Source organism: Schistocerca nitens, chromosome 9 (assembly GCF_023898315.1).
Source record: "Schistocerca nitens isolate TAMUIC-IGC-003100 chromosome 9, iqSchNite1.1, whole genome shotgun sequence".
Classification (NCBI taxonomy): Eukaryota; Metazoa; Arthropoda; class Insecta; order Orthoptera; family Acrididae; genus Schistocerca; species Schistocerca nitens.
In genome coordinates this window covers 464,692,227-464,709,474 of record NC_064622.1, presented here as the reverse complement: position 1 = coordinate 464,709,474, position 17,248 = coordinate 464,692,227, and the positions used below count along the sequence as shown (strand labels likewise).

At 57.4% G+C, this 17,248-nt stretch overlaps 1 protein-coding gene across 1 annotated transcript; it reads right to left on the bottom strand.

Moving 5' to 3' along the window:
* Positions 1-6,713: 6,713 nt before the first annotated feature.
* Positions 6,714-16,952, bottom strand: LOC126204340 (uncharacterized). Its single transcript, XM_049938719.1, has 2 exons — positions 16,470-16,952; positions 6,714-7,445 (listed from the first exon to the last, which is right to left on the bottom strand). Exons 1-2 carry the CDS (start codon positions 16,950-16,952, stop codon positions 6,714-6,716), a joined length of 1,215 nt encoding a protein of 404 aa, XP_049794676.1.
* Positions 16,953-17,248: the final 296 nt, after the last annotated feature.

Sequence of the window (17,248 nt, the reverse complement as noted above, 5' to 3'; positions counted from 1 at the left end):
TGGGTTCCTCTGGGCCCCACACTTGGAACTGATGCGTGCGCGCGAGTCGTTGCAGTTGTCGACCAGCTCTATTACTTACTCTTGAGTGCCAGTCTGCGTGTTTGGCGTTGAGGTCTCCTCCTATTAGGAGCTTGCCTCTTATTTGGCTTAATGCAGCTATGTCGTCCTCTTCAAGCGTTGGGGAAGGGGGGCGGTAGGCTGCAACGACTGTGAGGGGTCCTGTTACGGTGGCTATTTGTATTGCGACCGTTTCTATCTGTTGGGTTGCTGGTGGGTACACCCGGTGGTGTTCTATGCCTCGTTTGACGTATACTGCGACCCCGCCTCCTGCAGTGGGCCGATCGCGTCTGTAACAATTGTAATTTGGTACAGATGCCCTTACCCCTGGTTGAAGGTGTGTTTCGGCTACTAGGCATACGTCAATGTTTTCCTCTTTTATGAATTCTCTAAATTCGAGGGCTTGGTTGAATAGACCGTCTGCGTTGAAGACGCAGATTTTGAGACCTTGTATATTAGGTCGTCTATCCATGGTGGGGAATGGGGTTTCCTGTGGTAGTCGCTGTGATCTGCGACTGCTCGGCTGCCGAAGCGAGTTCGGCTGGAAGGCGCGTGATGCTGGCAAGAACGTTGACCAAGTGGGTCATCTGTTCTTGCAGCATTTTGATCGACGAGGCGAGTCCCTGAATAGTTGCGTCCTCGGTTGATTGATGCAGACTGGGCTTTGGGGGGCGCTGAGGGGCTTCCCTAGGCAGTTCTCCGTTTCCAGGAACCTGGTTTGGGTCGGGTGGTTTGTTGGGATCGCCTACTGTTGCTGAGTATGTACGCGATGCGTACACTCTTGTTGTTGGCTGTCTAAATGGCGGCGGGACTGCGCTGCTGCTGCTCCTTTGATGACTTCCTCACTGTGAGGAGGTTCGGGTGGAAGTTTGTGGCCTGTTGGCCTTTACTCCCCTGGGAATCTCTTCGAATCTTCGTACTGTACTTGTAGGTTTTTCTTGACTGGCAAGGAGTGCCGATGACCTATCTTCTGTACTTGTCGGTATGACGGTTTTTCTTCTTCTTGGCTGTTGCTGAGGGCTCTCCCTCGGTTGGGGTGCTGGGTACAGTGTGCCCTGCTTCTTCGTATTCTCCGCTGGCCAGAGCGAAGATAATGTAGCGCATTTGCCACTCGGTAAAGATAGGGTAGGAATTAATCAGGTTGTAATCCTCCCTAGAAAGGCCGACAAGGCCTTCTGGATACCCTATTGGTTGGTGTGGGGGTGGAGGTTTAGGACGGTTAGGTGGAAGGAAAGGGTAAGGGTTGTCGTGGTGGGGGTACGTGCCATCGCGAAGCGATGCAGCGATCTTCTGCGTAACAGCGCTTGCGCTGTACATGTCTGGAAGCGGGAGGAATGGGACTTCTTCCCACTCCCCTTCTTGCGCTGCTGCTCCGGTGTCCTCCTTGTGCTGTGTTGCCTCCCCTTCGGCAGGCACGTCGGTCTGCGTGGCCACCGTCGCGAACTTCTTCTCTCGTGGAGGAGTCGTCTGGGTGGCGGTGTCGACTGCTGTGGCGGAAGCTGCTTTGGCTGAGCGAAGCTCCTGCGTCAGCTCAGCAATCTGACGCCGAGCCTGGCCCAGTTCCGCCCGCATGATCGCCCTCTCTTCCGCCATGGCGGATTTGAAGGCGGACATGGCGTCTTGTACGGCGTCGTTAAGGCGCCTGGAGACGACGTCTTCTGTGCAAGTGACCACCTCTTCGTGTGTTGTGGTCACTTGCTTCTGCGTCTTCTTCTCCGGTCCGCGCCAGTTTCTTCTGTAGGCGCAGGAACGGGCGTTGGCCGCGTGTGCGCCACCGCAGTTGGCGCAGGTGCAGGGGACGTCCTTCTGCTTCTTGCAGTCACGTGTGTCGTGTGCTTGCGCACACTTCAAGCACGCGACTGCTCCGCTGCAATGCTTAGCCACGTGGCCAAGCTTTTGGCAGCGAAAGCACTGCAATACAGTCTTCCGCTTCTTCTTGCCGGATGTTCCTGCTAACGTGAGCAGCAACTCCGCCAAGGCAGCAGCTTTGCGTCCACTTCCGCGTCCAGGCATCTCGAGTGGCAACAGCGACAATCAGCTTATGCGCAACTCTCCGCGGCGTGAGCGGGAATGACTTGCCCTTGACTTTGCCTCCCTTTCCGCGTCCGGACATGGCGTTTGGCTAGTTCAAACACGTAACGTAACGGTGCGAGCCGCAGCGAGTCGAGCAGCGGAGTGCGTGGCGGCGGGACTAACGCGCTCGCACCTTTTGTACCCTGACCTTCAGGGTGACTAGAGGTGAAGTTTTTGTCCTTGGACATTTACTTCGAATTGGGAATGTGTGATTTTTGTGTTGTGGCTTTACTTAAGCGGTATGTCTTGAGTGGTTATGTGCGTATTTGCTTCTTTAACTTGTACTGCCTGATCAATGGCGATTTTTGTGTGATGATGTTGGTGAGTTGATGGGGGAGAGAGAGGGTGATGTGATGGTGGGCGAGTGTGTGTTCAGTCAAAGAGTATTGACCTGGGTGTTCTGTGACGCTTGATGGTGGGGTCGTATTGGCCCAGTGACTTGATGAGGGGGTTTGTTGACCTGCTAGATGTTTCGTAGAACGCTTTAGCCAAGTCAACAAAACGTTGTTGTAGTCGAATTACGCCCGCAGCTGTGTGTAGGTCGTCAGTGGGGAATCGGGAGGGGAGGTGTAAGGCTCGTTTGAGGGCCCTATTTTGAACCTTTTGGAGTTTGAGTACGTGCGTCTTGGCCGCATAGCCCCATATTGGGCACGCGTATTCCATTATGGGGCGTATGAGGGTGCAGTAGACGCGTACTCCTAGGTCTGCTGTTAGCGCACTACCGTTATTAAGGATCGGGTATAGTACGCTCAAGCGAGCGCTGGCTCGGCGGCGCAGGTCTTCGATATGCGCATGCCATGTCAGCCTCTTATCTAGGGTCACCCCTAGATACTTTGCTGTGTTGCGCCAGGGCAGTTCTTGTCCGTTTAATCTTAGATTTAGGGGTGGTCGCCTGCGAGGTCCTCGCGGTCCTAATCGGCGCGTAATCATCATAGCCTGAGTTTTGCCGCTGTTGATTGTGATGCGCCACCTTTTAGACCATTCCTCTGTGGCGTTGAGAACTCTTTGGAGGCGTCTTGTGACCAGATCCCTGTTTGGGTTGCGGGTGAAAAATGCAGTATCATCTGCATATTGAGCAGTGTGCACCAGGGGTGAGGTGGGTGTGTCTGCCGTGTACAGGCTGTACAGGACAGGCCCTAGCACCGATCCCTGGGGCACCCCTGCACGTATGCGTCTTTTTGTCGATAGGGAGTTGTCAACCCTGACGGAAAATGTCCTATTCGAGAGATAGCTTTTGAGTAACTTTACTATCGTCCCGGGGAAGCCTTGTGTGTATAGTTTGGGTGGGGGTCCCTTTATGGGCTCGGGTGCGGCGGCCGGTTGCGCGCGCGCCCCATTGGTCGGCGGCCGCAACAGGGCGAGCTGGTAAAGGTGCGGTGTTGCGGTAGCGGCGGGTGCCACTGTGTGGGGAGACGCTGACTAGAGCGGAGCGCTTGCTGCTTGCTGTACGTTCGAGATGCCGCCCAAGACTAGCGGGAAGGCCGCCAAGAAGGCTGGCAAGGCGCAGAAGAACATTTCGAAGGGCGACAAGAAGAAGAAGCGCAAGAGGAAGGAGAGCTATGCCATCTACATCTACAAGGTGCTGAAGCAGGTGCACCCCGACACGGGCATCTCGTCGAAGGCGATGAGCATCATGAACAGCTTCGTGAACGACATTTTCGAGCGCATTGCGGCCGAGGCGTCTCGCCTGGCGCACTACAACAAGCGCTCGACCATCACGTCCCGCGAGATCCAGACGGCTGTGCGGCTCTTGCTGCCTGGCGAGCTGGCCAAGCACGCCGTGAGCGAGGGCACGAAGGCGGTGACCAAGTACACGAGCTCCAAGTGAGGGGGTTAAGGCTGTAGGGAGCTCCCCTCCGTTGCGAGAGCGGCAAAACGGCCCTTTTCAGGGCCACCAAATTGCCTTTGCGGGAAGAGCGGAATTGTTGTTTGTGTGAGGCGGCGCATAGCTACCCGGTTTGGTTGGTTGCGAAGCAGCTGGTGGTGGTGGTGGTGGTGTTGTGCCGTGGTCTCGAATGTGGTTATGCGTGCACGAGTCTTGGCGTGGTTGGTTGGTTGGTTGGTTGGTTGTTTGTCGACACATAGACAGGAGGTGTTGTCTGTGTCGCTGATTCCTTTCCTTCTTTCTTTGTCTCTGTCTGCCCGGTTAGTCACGTGACTGCAATTGAAACCCCTCGCGATTGTTGGATGTCACCGTTAGGGCCGTCTGCGGGTTTGTTTGTTGTCACATCATACATACATGATGGCGAGGGTGAAATGTTGTGTTGCCGTCTACTATTCCCTTTGCTGTACGGCGTGGAGGTGTGTTGGTGACGTTTTAAAATGGACGTGTCTTTACTAGTCATTAAGAAGACGCAAGAATTGTACGGGCGGGTGGGGTAGGCGACACGCACGGTGGTGTACATATTTATTTGGCCCTTGATTTTGATAGCCGTTTCTGCAGTTGATTGAATGATTGATTGTTGTGCGCACGCACGCACGCACGCACGCACGCACGCCCGCCGGTGTCGTCATTCAAGGTGCACGTGTGTTCGGTTCAGTGACGGTAGACGACGACGGTCGTTGTTTGTTGTTATGGGCGTACACGCGGTTGTCTGTGTGTCCCCCGGTGAAATGGCCGGTTTGTCGGTGATGTGATCCGATCCGGCGGCTCTGAGTAGCTGTCTATCGGCATCATGGCAACGTGTCGGTCTGAACACCCGTCTCACTGTGGCACCGTCGGCGCTGCGAACGGTGACGAAAGGCTGACTGTGATCGGTCGAATGTCATGTCTTGTCTGGGCAGAACGTGTGGAATGAGCCAAAAAAAACAACAAAAAAAAAAAAACTGTGGGGACGGAAACAATGGTGGAGGAGGGGAACGAAAATAATGAAACGAAACGAAGAAAAAGAAGAAGGAGAAGCAATCACCGGAAAACGAAACAGGGGAAAAACGGAGAGGCGCTGTCTAGAGCAACGGAACGTTCCCGTGCATTGCAGCCGCACGGAAATGCGTTTACGGCGCGGCTGCAAGTGTCGGCCGTGGTGACGGCTGAATTGCATTGCCTTCCCGGATGCAACGTTCGCCCGATATGGCTCGGAGGAAGAATCTATGAGAGAGTGCCTTGCCCTTGCCGTTTCGTGTGCGGTGTAGCGAATGATGTGTGTGTGTGTGTGTGTGTGTGTGTGTGTGTGTGTGTGTGTGTGTGTGTGTGTGGTGGGGAATGGATGGTCGATAGCTGCCGTCACGGTCAAGATAACGCAGTCAAAGGTGTCGCGAAAAAGTGTGTTAGCCGTGGTCGGTTTGTGTGTTTGTTTTGATTTTAAAGAGAAGGGACGAGAGAAAGAAGGTAGGTGGAGAGTGCGTTGCGTGTTGCGAACGGCGCCCTTGCATGTGGCCCGGAAGGCGTGTTCGTTTCGCGGTAGTGTGGACGGGTGAGGGGCACGCGTAACGCTGCGCTGCTGGCATATTCGGGAGATGGGAGGGGGCGAAAGGAGAAAGGAGACGCGGAGGGCGCGTGTGGGTGGTTCGCGCTGCGCTCGGCGGTTGTGTTTGTTTGTGCAACAAATGTGTTGCCGGGAGGGGGGACCGTTGTTGTGGTGGTGCGGTTGTAGCCTCAGACGCGGCTGGCAGTGAACAACGTGAGACGACGGATGCGTGGCTGGGGCGGCGCATGTCGCCGGTGCCATGCCTCTTTAGAGCCGCGTGGTCGGGGTGTGCGCACCGCGCGTGTCGTGTTGCGTGACATCATATGTGCTGCTGCGCACCGGTGGCGTGGCGTGGTGGCGCGGGGGCGAGGAGAGCGAGCCGCGCCAGTACCGCGCGGTGTGCCTGTGCGCCGGAGAATGGCACACTGCGCCTGCCCGTTGAGGAGGCTGATGGCCGTGGCGTGGTGGAAATGGAGCGCGTCGGACGTTGTACCAATGAGAAAGAGAAACAAAGCAAGCAACCACGAACGAAAGGTGGAGGGAGGCATTGTGTCACATGTGGCGGTGGGGAAAAACGAAAAAAAAAAACAAACAAACAACAAACAAAGACGTTAAGAAAGAGGAGAAACAACAAAGACAACGAGTCGTGCGTTCGCGAGGGGGGGTGGGTGTGCGTGCGTAACGCCGGTACGCGCAGTGCGGAGCCCAACGGCTGTGTCGTCGGCCGAATGGGTGCGGGAATAGAGGCCGCGTCGGCACGGAGAAGGAAGCGCAAGAAGGAAGGACGCACGCGCGCTGCGGCGTTGGCGCGGTTTGCGGCTGGCGCCTTTGGTGGCAACGGCCAGGACAAGCAGCGGTGTATGGTGTTGTGCGGGGCGGACAGGGGCGGCGGTGGTGGACGGGGAGGAGGCGAGGCGGTGGCGTGTGTGGTACGGCGAAAACGGGACGGACGGCCGGCGGATGTTGAGAGGCGCCGCCCGCGCACGCACGCAGACACACAGAAAGGAAGAACGAGAAAGGAACAAATGGAGGGGGCGAATGTGGAGGTGCGGGTAGGGGGAGGCGGTGGTGTTTGTGGGCATGTGGTGGGAGAGAAGGGCGGGGGCGGAAGGACAGAGGCGCGAGGCGACAGCCTGCTTGTTGCTTGCTTGCGTCTTTTTGTTTTTTATTTTGTTTTTATCCTTTGGTCGCCTTGGAGCCTGTCGGTCCCGTCCGTGTGTGGCCACGCTGTGGGTGCGTGTATGTTTGTACGTTTCGTTTTTTGTCTTCTTCTGCAGCAGAGGCGGCCAGCAAATGCGTGAGGTTGGATGGATGGGCGGCCACGGCACGGCACGGCACGGCACGGCACGGCACCGCACCTGTGCCCAAGGAGGAGACGCTGGCGGCGGGCCACCCTCGGATGCGGCCGGCCGGGGCTGTGTGCGCCGCTGCAACAACAACGAGTAAACAAGACGAAGACGAAGACGAAGCGGATGGCTGGTGAGTGCATTTAGGCGGTAGAGTAGGCAGTGCGTGATGTGGCGTTGTGACGGGGGTTTGTTGTGTTGATGCGCAGGAAGACGAGATGCGGGCAGACGCGTACAGAGAGACGAGCCCGGTCTGCAGCAGGATGTGTGGCGCGCCGAGTGCAGAGCAGCGCGCGCCGGCTGGGCTGGGTTCGGCTGGGCCCGCCCGGCGGCGGGCCGCGCTGTTGTCGCGGACGTGAGCGCCCCCTGGCGGGTGGTCGGAGGCGGCGCGGTGGACGTGTGGCTGGTTGGCAGTGCACATTGCGAGTGGCTGGCTGGCTGGCTGGCTGGCTGGCTGGCTGGCGGTCGGCGGCGAGAAGAGAGAGGAGGTGTGTGTTGCGGGCGCCTTTGCTGGCGCTGCGTCGTTGCGTGCCTGGGCGTGCGCCTGTCGACTGTGTGTGACCTGTGTTGGGCGTTGTGCCACGTACGTGTGCTCGGCCGAAGGCAGGCGTCGGAAAGAAGAGGGCGAAGGGCAGGAAAGTGGGTCGGTGTGCGTGCGTAGCCCGTGATGTGATGATGTCACGTCACGTCACGTCATGTCATGTCATGTCATGTCATGTTTTTGCGAAGCGGCTGCCGAGAGGTGTGTGGTAGCGAGCGGGAATGTGCGTTTGGTGGTTGCGGCGTGAGGTGAGGGTGGGAGAATATTGGGGCGGGCGGGCCGGCCGTTGTTGGTGGTTCCTCCTGTGGTTGTTTGTGCAGCTTTGATGGCAACGTGGAAGGACGCCGGTTTCGTGCCTTGCGTGTGGTTGTCGACGGTGACTGGTTGGGGTGTGCGCCGATGCACGTGCCATGTCGTTATTATGTTTGGGTCGTGAGTGTTGTTTTTGGCTGTGTTGTGTTGTGTACGGGAAGAGGGGGGGGGGGGAGAGAGGAGGAGGCGGGTGGATAGTGCGTGCAGTAGTGTCGTTGCGACGGGCGCGTCGGGTGGAGCTGTGCGTAGTGGCGGAAAGGTGTAGGTTTGCGGGGAAGGGAGCCCGTCGTGTGTCGTGCCGTGTCGTGTCGTTGACGGGGTCGCGTGCGTGCGTTGTGAATCGAGTGTGGCGGGAAAGGAGCAGTGTGCCGCTGGCGTCGTGGCCGTTAGCAGAGGCTGTGCTTGTCCGTTTGTTACCTGTTGGACGCTTGGTGCGAGTTGTTTGCTGTTGTCGTTGTCGTTGCCGCCCCCGTGTCGCGGGTTGTTTTTGTTTGTCGGCTGTGCTGTGTCGGCGAGCTGTTTTGCGGTGCGTGAATGTGTTGGTGCAAAAGTGGCGGCGTTATGGCTGCGACCGCGACGAGCCGCGGGCGCGCCATTGATGATGTTCAAACACAGAGCGGCTGTGTGCAATGGGAGGCCTGCGTACGGGTAGCGGTGTTGTCGTACGTGCATCCGGCCCGGTGCGGAAAGCGCCGTTGCCGTTTGCCCCTTAGTTGCCAGCCATGTCGCGTGAGCGGCGGGTTGCCTCTGGTCGACGTGGTGCTCGGGTTTGTGGTTTTTGGTGCCCTTTGGCCGGTGGGTGGTGTTTAATTTTGTGTGTGTGTGTGTGTGTGTGTGTGTGTGTGTGTGTGTGTGTGTGTGTGTATATATCTGCCTCCTGCTCGGTCTTGCGGCGGTTTGGTCGACGTCGTCTGTAGTTTTTGCGGCTTGCCGACGACCGACCGACCGACCGACCGACACACCTTTGAAACCTACGTGTGGCGCCCGAAGGTGAACGTAACCTGACCGCGGACCTCTCGGCGCCTTAACCTAACCTAACCTCTAACCTAAGATGTCCGGCCGTAAGGTAGGTGCGGCCAGCTGACGCCTCACGTCCGAACGCTTAACCTAACTTTGACGCTTAACCTAACTTTAACCCTTAACCTAACCCACGTCCACCTAACCTAACCTCACCTCACCTTAGGGTGGTGTACACCGCGAATGTCTAAGGCATGTTATAGTCTTAGGTGGAGTCCACTATACGCAACAAGCGGCTATACGGGTAGCAGGGGTTGTGTGGCGTGGGCTGGGCGGTTCTGTTTAGGTTGGATGGCCCTTGGGCAAGTACGGAAAGGGCAACAGCCTCAACGGGCGCGGGGGCAAGGTCAGGACATGCGGGGACCAAGCGGCAATCGGTATTGCAACTGTCAACTGTCGAAGCTCTGCGTTGGTAAAGTACCGGAACGTCAAGCGCTGATAGAAAGCACCGAAGCTGCAATCGTTATAGGTACAGACGGTGCTTTAGAAAGGATAGCGTGCATGCAACCGGTGGTGGAGTGGTTCGTCGCTGTTAGTAGTAGTTTATCCTGTGTAGTGAAGTAGAAGTGGTGGACGGTTCCTGTGAACTATTGTGGGTGGAGGGTACACTCAACAGCCGAGCTAGGTTAATAATTGGCTCCTTTTACCGACCTCGCGACTCAGCAGCATTAGTGGCCGAACAAGTGAGAGAAAATGTGGACATACATTTTCCTTTCCTCAGCGTGTTACAGTCTTAGGTGGAGATTTCAATGTGCCAGATGTTCAGGACGGGTGGTAGGGACAGAGCATCGAGTGACATTATACTGAGTGCACTATCCGAACGAAAATTACCGCGAGCAATTAAACAGAGTGAGAACCGACTCGTGGAGATAACATCTGTGGACCTACCGATGACAAACAGACCCCGAACTTGTCGACTCTGTATGTGCAGAACAGGGACCCAGTGATCAAGAGGCCGTTGCAGCATCGCTGAATATGGACGTTAATAGGAATATACAAAAAAAAAAAAAAAAAAAAAAAAGGGAGGAAGGTTTATCTGTTTAGCAAGAGTAATAGAAGGCAGATTTGAGACTACCAGACAGATGAAAACGCTAATGTCTGCTCCGACACTGACAATGTTGAGTGTTTATGGAGAAAGTGCAAGGCAATCGTAACATGCGTCTTAGACAGGTACGTGCCGAGTAAAACTGTGAGGGATGGGAAAAACCCACCGCGGTACAACAACCACAGTTTAGGAAAGTATAGCGAAAGCAAAGAGAGCTTCACTCAAAGTTGAAACGCAGCCAAAACCTCTCAGACAAACAGACGCTAAACGATGTCCAAAGTTAGCGTAAGGAGGGCTATGCGTGAAGCGTCCGGTGAATGCGAAAGTAAAATTCCATGTACCGACGTGACAGGAAATCAAATCCTAGGACGTTGTGGTCGTACGTTGAATCAGTAGTAAGCGGCTCGAAACGGCACATCCAGACACTCCGGGATGATGATGGCATTGAAACAGAGGATGACACGCGTAAAGCTGTGAAATACTAAACACCTGTTTCCAAAGCTGTTTCACGGAGGACGACCGCACTGCAGTTCCTTCTCGCACAAACGAAAAAATGGCCGACATCGAAATAAGTGTCCAAGGAGGAATAGAAAAGCAACAGAGGAAAGTCCACTGGACCTGACGGGATACGAATTCGATTCGACACAGAGTACGCGACAGAACCTCCTAACAGCCGTGTACCGCAAGTCTCTAGAGGAACGGAGGGTTCCAAATGATTGGAAAAGAGCACAGGTAGTCCCGGGCTTGAAGAAGGGTCGTCGAGCAGATGCGCAAAACTATAGGCCCTATATCTGTGACGTCGATCGGTTGTAGAATTTGAGAACATGTTTTATGCTCGAGTAGCATGTCGTTGTTTGGAAACCCAGTGTCTACTATGTAGGAATCAACATGGATTCCGGAAACAGCGATCGTGTGAGACCCAACTCGCTTTATTTGTTCATGGGACCCAGAAAATATTAGATACAGGCTCCCAGGTGGATGCCATTTTGGTTGACATCCGGGAGGAGGGCGTTCGATACAGTTCCGCACTGTCGCCTGATAAACAAAGTAAGAGTCTGCAGAATGTCGGACCAACTGTGTGGCTGGACTGAAGAGATTGTAGCAAACAGAACACAGCATGTTGTTATCAATGGAGAGACGTCTACAGACGTTAAAGTAACCTCTGGCGTGCCACAGGGGAGTGTTATGGGACCCATTGCTCTTCACACACAATGTATAGAAATGACCTAGTAGATAGTGTCGGACGTTGCATGCGTCTTTTCGCGGATGATGCTGTAGTATACAGAGAAGTTGCAGCGAAAAATGCAGGGCGATCTGCAGCGGATAGGCACGTGGTGCAGGGAGTGGCAACTGTCCCTTAACATAGACAAATGTAATGTATTGCGAATAATATAGAAAGAAGGACCCTTTATTGTATGATTGATTATATGATGATAGCGGGACAAACACTGGTAGCAGTTACGTCTGTAAAATATCTGGGAGTATGCGTGCGGAGTGATTGGGAGTGGGATGATCATCATAAAAAACAAAACAAAAAAGTAATTGTTGGTGAGGCGGGTACCAGGTTGCGATTCATTGGGAGAATGCGTAGCAAATGTAGTCCATCAACAAAGGAGGAGGTGGCTTACAAAACACCCGTTCGTTCGACCTATACGTGAGTGTTGCCCATCAGTGTGGGATCCGTACCAGGTCGCGTTGACGGAGGCGACGGAGACGATCCAACGTTTCGTCGCAGGGTCATTTGGTAACCGTGATAGCGTTACGGAGATGTTTAACAAACCCAAGCGGCAGACTCTGCAATAGAGGCGCTCTGCATCGCGGTGTAGCTTGCTCGCCAGGTTTCGAGATATTGCGTTTCTGGATGGGGTATCGAATATATTGCGTATACCTCCCGAGGAGATCACGAATGGATGTGGTTAGAGAGATTCGAGCGCGCACGGAGGCGTTTTTTTTTTGCAGACTGTCAGTTCGTCCCGCGAACCATACGCGACTGGGACAGCAAAGGGAGGTAAATGACAGTGGCACGTGAAGTGCCCTCCGCCACACACCGTTGGGTGGCTTGCGGAGTCTAAATGTTAGAGGTCGGCTGTCGGTGTGTGCTTTTGAAGGCAGATTCGGTGCGTCTGTAGTTGCGGATGGCGGTTAGCCACCCTCGCTTAAAGCGGCGAGGGGCGGCGGCGCCTCCCTCGGTTGGCCGGTGCCCATGTTGCGCAGGCGGCGCTCGTTTTTGTTTTGCGGCGGGCAATTTTGTGAGAAACGGGCGCGAATGTTGGCGGGCGAGGTGGCCCGACGGCCGCGGGCCGATCGGGAAACGGTGGGAGGGCGATGGGGCGGCGGAGGTGCGTTTGCACGGCCGTCATCGCCGCACGCCTCCGCTTGTGTGGCTGTGGCGGCGGCCGCGCTGGCCGGGCTGGCGCGGCGACGGTGCGCCAGTTTTGCCGAAGGTTTGGCCATTGTGGCGGGTCGTCGGCTGGGGCTGTGGGGGCGGCATTTGGGCGGGGGCGGCGATTCTCGGCGGGCCGAGCCAGGCTGTGGCGCGCGGTAGCTGCAGTTTGGCCGTGGTTTGCGGCGCTGCCGTGGCGACTGGTTGGCGACTGTGGTGTGGCCGTGTGTAGCCCCATCCTCGGTGGTTTGAATGGCGCGGGTGGTTGCGGCGCAGGTTTGGGGCTGGTCCGCACAGGCTGTCGGACGTTGGGCGGTAGCAAGCGCTCCAGTCCACTATCATCTAACTTCATCAAGTGGGAGTAATGTAGCATTTACCCGAAGGCATTTACTACACCGTCTGAGGAACGGAAAAGAGAAACATCAGGATTTTCTTTATTGTCATCTAAGGATGTGGTGGTGGAAACAGACTATCATGGGGAACTGAAGTTTCTGAAAGTTGCAACTGCTGTCGCTAGCGACGGAGCAGCGCAACGGGCCTCTGATAGAGGTCGCGGTCATCTACAGGCGCCCCAAGGTTCCTGAGAAGGGGATTATCCGAAGCAGCAGCCGTGGCATACATCTTCTGGGCGATGGCTTGAAAGCGAGCGAGGACTTCCTGTTCATGGGCAGCTTCGTGAAGATATCGCGCCGGAAACTGGGGATGCACGTGGAAAATCCGGCGAAGAGCCTTATTCTGCTGCTGTTGTAGGCGATGGAGGTGTCGGTGCGCCGCATTTCCCCAAGCAGCACAGGCATAGTCCATCACAGGACGCACAAACATCCGGTAGATGAGGAGCCCATTATTGACGGAGAGCGCGGAGTGCTCGTTCAGCAGGGGATAAAGCGCCCCCAGCCGCTGCTCAACCTTCCGGCGAACTTCTAGCACCTGCTGCTGCCAGATGAGTTGGCGGTCCATCACAACGCCGAGGTAGGTGGCTGTCGGCGTCCAGGGGATGACCTCGCCGAATAACTGGAGTTGTTGATCGTGTGGCGGGGTCCTCTTGCGCGTGAAGACCACGGCTTGGCTCTTCTGAGCGTTGAACCGGACACGCCAAAGAGTCGCCCACGCTTCAAGGGCGGCGCACGCGTCCTGGAGACGTCGATACATGGCTTGAGGCCACCGGCTGCGGGTGAAGATCGCTGTGTCATCGGCGTACATCGCGCGCTCCACCCGGGGAGAGGTAGGAAGATCGGCCGTATACAGAGAGTACAGGGTCGGACCGAGGACCGAGCCCTGCGGGACGCCGGCGGCAATGGGTCGGAGCGTCGATGTCGAGTCGTCAATGCGGACCACAAAGGTGCGGCCCCGCAGATAGCTATCCAGAAGGCAGATGAAGGACCGCGGAAATCCGTGCATATGGAGCTTCCACAGCAGCCCGGAGTGCCACACGCTGTCAAAAGCCTTGGTGACGTCTAGGAAAATGGCGCCACAATATTCCTGATTGTTGAAGGCCGTGGTAATCGCTTCAACAACGCGGACGAGCTGCTGCGTAGAGGAGTGGCCACCCCGGAAACCAAACTGCTCCGGAGGCAACAGGCGACGACGGTCCATGATGATCTTGAGCCGGTGAAGGAGAAGCCGCTCGAAAAGCTTGCTTAGTTGCGGAAGCAAGCTGATGGGCCGGTAGTTGTTAGGATTCTTCCGGTCCTTACCCGGCTTGGGTATGGCGACAACAACAGCGTGCTTCCAGGCAGCCGGATAGGTACAAGTCACTAGTATGGCAGTAAACAGGCGGGCCAGATAGGCAAAAGCAGCAGGAGGCAGTTCCTTGAGCGCCTTCCCAGGAACGTCGTCGGCACCAGGAGCCTTGGTAGCGGCCATCGCCCGGATGCAGGAGGTCACCTCATCGGTCGTGAAGACTGGCAGATGGTCGTCGTCACGGTGGTCGGCGGAGAGGTAGGCCTCGAGGCCACGGTCCACATCATGAACGAACTGGGCGTCCACAGGATCGTCGAGAGGGACGAAGTTCGCCTGAAACACATCAGCAAGGGCGTTTGCCTTAGCCACAGGGGTATAGGCGACACCAGTCGGCGAGTCCAGAGGAGGCAGAGCGTGCTTCCGCTTGGTGAAGAAGCGAACCGCGTCCCACGCGTGGGGATCCGGAGTGAACGACGCCAGCTTCTGAGCCCACTGCTCGTTCTTGTGAGCGCTGATGGCGGCTTTGATGTCACGGCGGAGGAGGTTGACACGCCGCTTCAGAAGGGGGTCGCGGGTGAGGCGCCATTCCTTGCTGAGGCGATTCCGCACGCGGATGAGATCCAGAATGTCGGCCGGGAGTCCCGGGCGCCGGGGAAGCGTGCCCCGGGACGGCGGTGTGGATCGCAGCAGGGCGGAGTGGACGGCATCAGCGAAGGCAGCGACGTCAGCATCGACGTCGTGGATGTCGGCATCAAGACGCGGCCGCACACGAGCGAGGACGTCCGCGCGGTAGGCAGTCCAATCAGTGCGCCGAAGGTGAAGGCGAGGCGAGGCGACGGCGGGATCAACAGCGAGATTGAAGAGGACCGGCAGATGGTTTGAGTTCAACTCATGGACGACGTCAGCCGTCAGGAATTGATGCAGGCCTTTTGTGACGGCGAAGTCCAGGACGTCCGGCGTGCCGCGGGATGGGTAGCAGGTTGGCTCCTCCGGCCCGCAAGCGTAAGCACCAACCCTGTCGATGACCTGATGAAATTGGCGGCCGCTGTGGGTGGTGTGCAGAGAATTCCACGCCGCATGTTTTGCGTTGAAGTCGCCGGCTAAAAAGAGCTTCCCCGGGAGACGGAGCAGCGCATAGGCGTCGTCCAAGTCCAGCAGGTAGCGTGGAGGACGGTAGACGGAGACGAAGGTGACCACCCCCGCCGAGGTCACCACGGCCACAGCTGTCGCCTCCATCTGTCGTAACGGTGGCGTGGGTACGACATAGTGGCGAATGTTCCGCTTGATGTAGATCGCGGTGCCGCCACCGCGGGTGGGGCGGTCGTAGCGATAGCACTTGTAGTTTGAGATGTTGGCCCGTAGACCCGCCTTCAGGTGCGTCTCCGTCACGAGGAAGATGTCAATGTTGTGGGCTGCAAGGAAGTGCTTGACTTCCAGGAGATCGCGGAAAAGTCCGTCTGCGTTGTATGTGGAAATACGGAGTTCCTCGATGCGTCGCACCCTATCCATGATGCTGGGGAGCGTCACTGGTGGTGTGAAGAACGCTTCGGATCGTAGATTCTACGGTGGCAGCAAGTGTGGCGGGCAACGCCTGGATGGCGCGGCTCATCTCGGTGACCGCCGTCATCATGGTTTGCAGGAGGGTGAAGAGGTCGTGGGAGTCGACACCCGGCTGCTGGCTGTCCTGCGGAGTGAGGTCGACGGGACGGCGGCGGCGCAACGGCGGAAAGGCGGCGGGGCCTTCGGGAACGTCCGTCGGAGCAGCAGAGGACGCAGGGGCGTCTCTGCGGATGACGTACGGTGCAGCAAGTGGACGTTGCCAGGCGTTAGGAGGGCGAGACTGCGAGAGTGAGTCCCGTCCCTGCTGCTGGGCCCCCGCGTGGCGGAAGCTGGCAGGAGTGCTGCTGACGACAGCGGTCCTACGGCGGCGATCCCTGGCGGTGAGCGGGGGAAGCCCTCGTTGCCGGCGGCTGGCCTCCTTGTGCTTAGGACACGACCTGAAGTTGGCGGGGTGTTGTCCGCCACACAGGCCGCACTTCGCAGGTTGTTCCCGAGGTACTTGGCATTGCCGGCTATCATGGGCGCCGCCGCACTTGACGCAAACAAAAGGCATCGTACAACCACGGGCAACATGGTTGAAGCCCTGGCACCGGTAGCATTGCGTTACCCCACGTGACTTGCGGAGCGTTTCGGCAGACATGACAAGTCCGCAAAGGCGGGTGACGTTAAAAATCTTCCGATGGTCAGGCGTATCAGGAAGGATGACGATTCTGAGGCCCGACCGACGGTTAGTGCCCGGTATTTTGTGGTAATCCACGATCGTGGCGGCAAAGCCGAGGTCTTCCAGTTCTTCTTTGACCCAGTCGTTAGGGAGAGACTCAAGAATCCCCCGAAGAATCACCTTCAAGGTCGGCGGCCGAACGACCGGAAAAGTATAATTCGGGATGCCTTGCGAACCAAGGAAGTCCATAACGGTGGAGTAGTCGTCGAGGGTGGTGACAGAAAGCTTCAGCTTGTCGCCGCCCGTCTGGCGCGCGGTGAAAGGCTGCTTCAGGTGCTGCTGCAACCACTCGTAAAATTCCTTGTAGGACGAGGGAAGCTGCAGCACGATCGGCGGAATGCGCGTCTGCTGTTGCGGTAGCGGCTGCTGCTGCTGCGCCTGGTGCTGGAGAGTGGGCGGAGCCGCATCGTCAGCGTCTTCAGGGATGTCTTCGAATCGGTTGTGCACCGGAATATCCGTCGCCTGCGGCTGAGCTTGCGCCGCCCGCGCTTGACGCTTCTTCGGCGGTCTGCGGAAGCCATCATCCGGCACATCGGCAGCGCGCGAACCACTATCAGTGCCCCTCTTCTTCCGAGAAGCCGCCGTCGACGGTGTCTGCCTCAGGACGACGTCGTCGTCGATGGAAGTATCGGAGAAGTCGGCCAAATCGAGGTCCATAGTCGAAGCCGGGTCCGTCATAATCGTGTTCCTCTCTGCCATAGCTCTGGTCGTCATAGATGGGGGGCCGGATGGGGCCGCCGACGGGGCAAGACCCGCCGGACGGCGATCCGCCACACCCTTCGCTCCGCGCACGTCCGTCTGCTGCGACATCTCGCACTCGAATGGTAGCAAGCGCGGGAGGCGCGGCGCGGCGGCGCGCAGAGTGGCGGCCGCCCTCTCGGCCGTCCGCGCCCGCCCGCGACACTGGCTGGGCCTGGCGGCGCGGCGGCTGAGCCGTGATGTCGTGCCGAGCGGACCGCAGTGAGGAAGCGGAGGGTGTGGCGGATCGCTGTTCGGCAGAGCTTGCTCTGTCGGCGGCCTCATCCGGCCCCCCAACGGCAACAACCCAGCAGACGCCCCAGGACGTCGAGATGGATTGCGGCACGAACCAGGGCGGTCGTTATGCG

Coding starts and splice junctions, on each gene's coding strand:
- LOC126204340 (XM_049938719.1), bottom strand. CDS start 16,952: ATGTCGCAGCAGACGGACGTGCGCGGAGCGAAGGGTGTGGCGGATCGC. Junction 7,446..16,469: donor AGACGCGCATTCCGCCGATC/GTGCTGCAGCTT, acceptor CGCCCAACACAG/GTCACACACAGTCGACAGGC.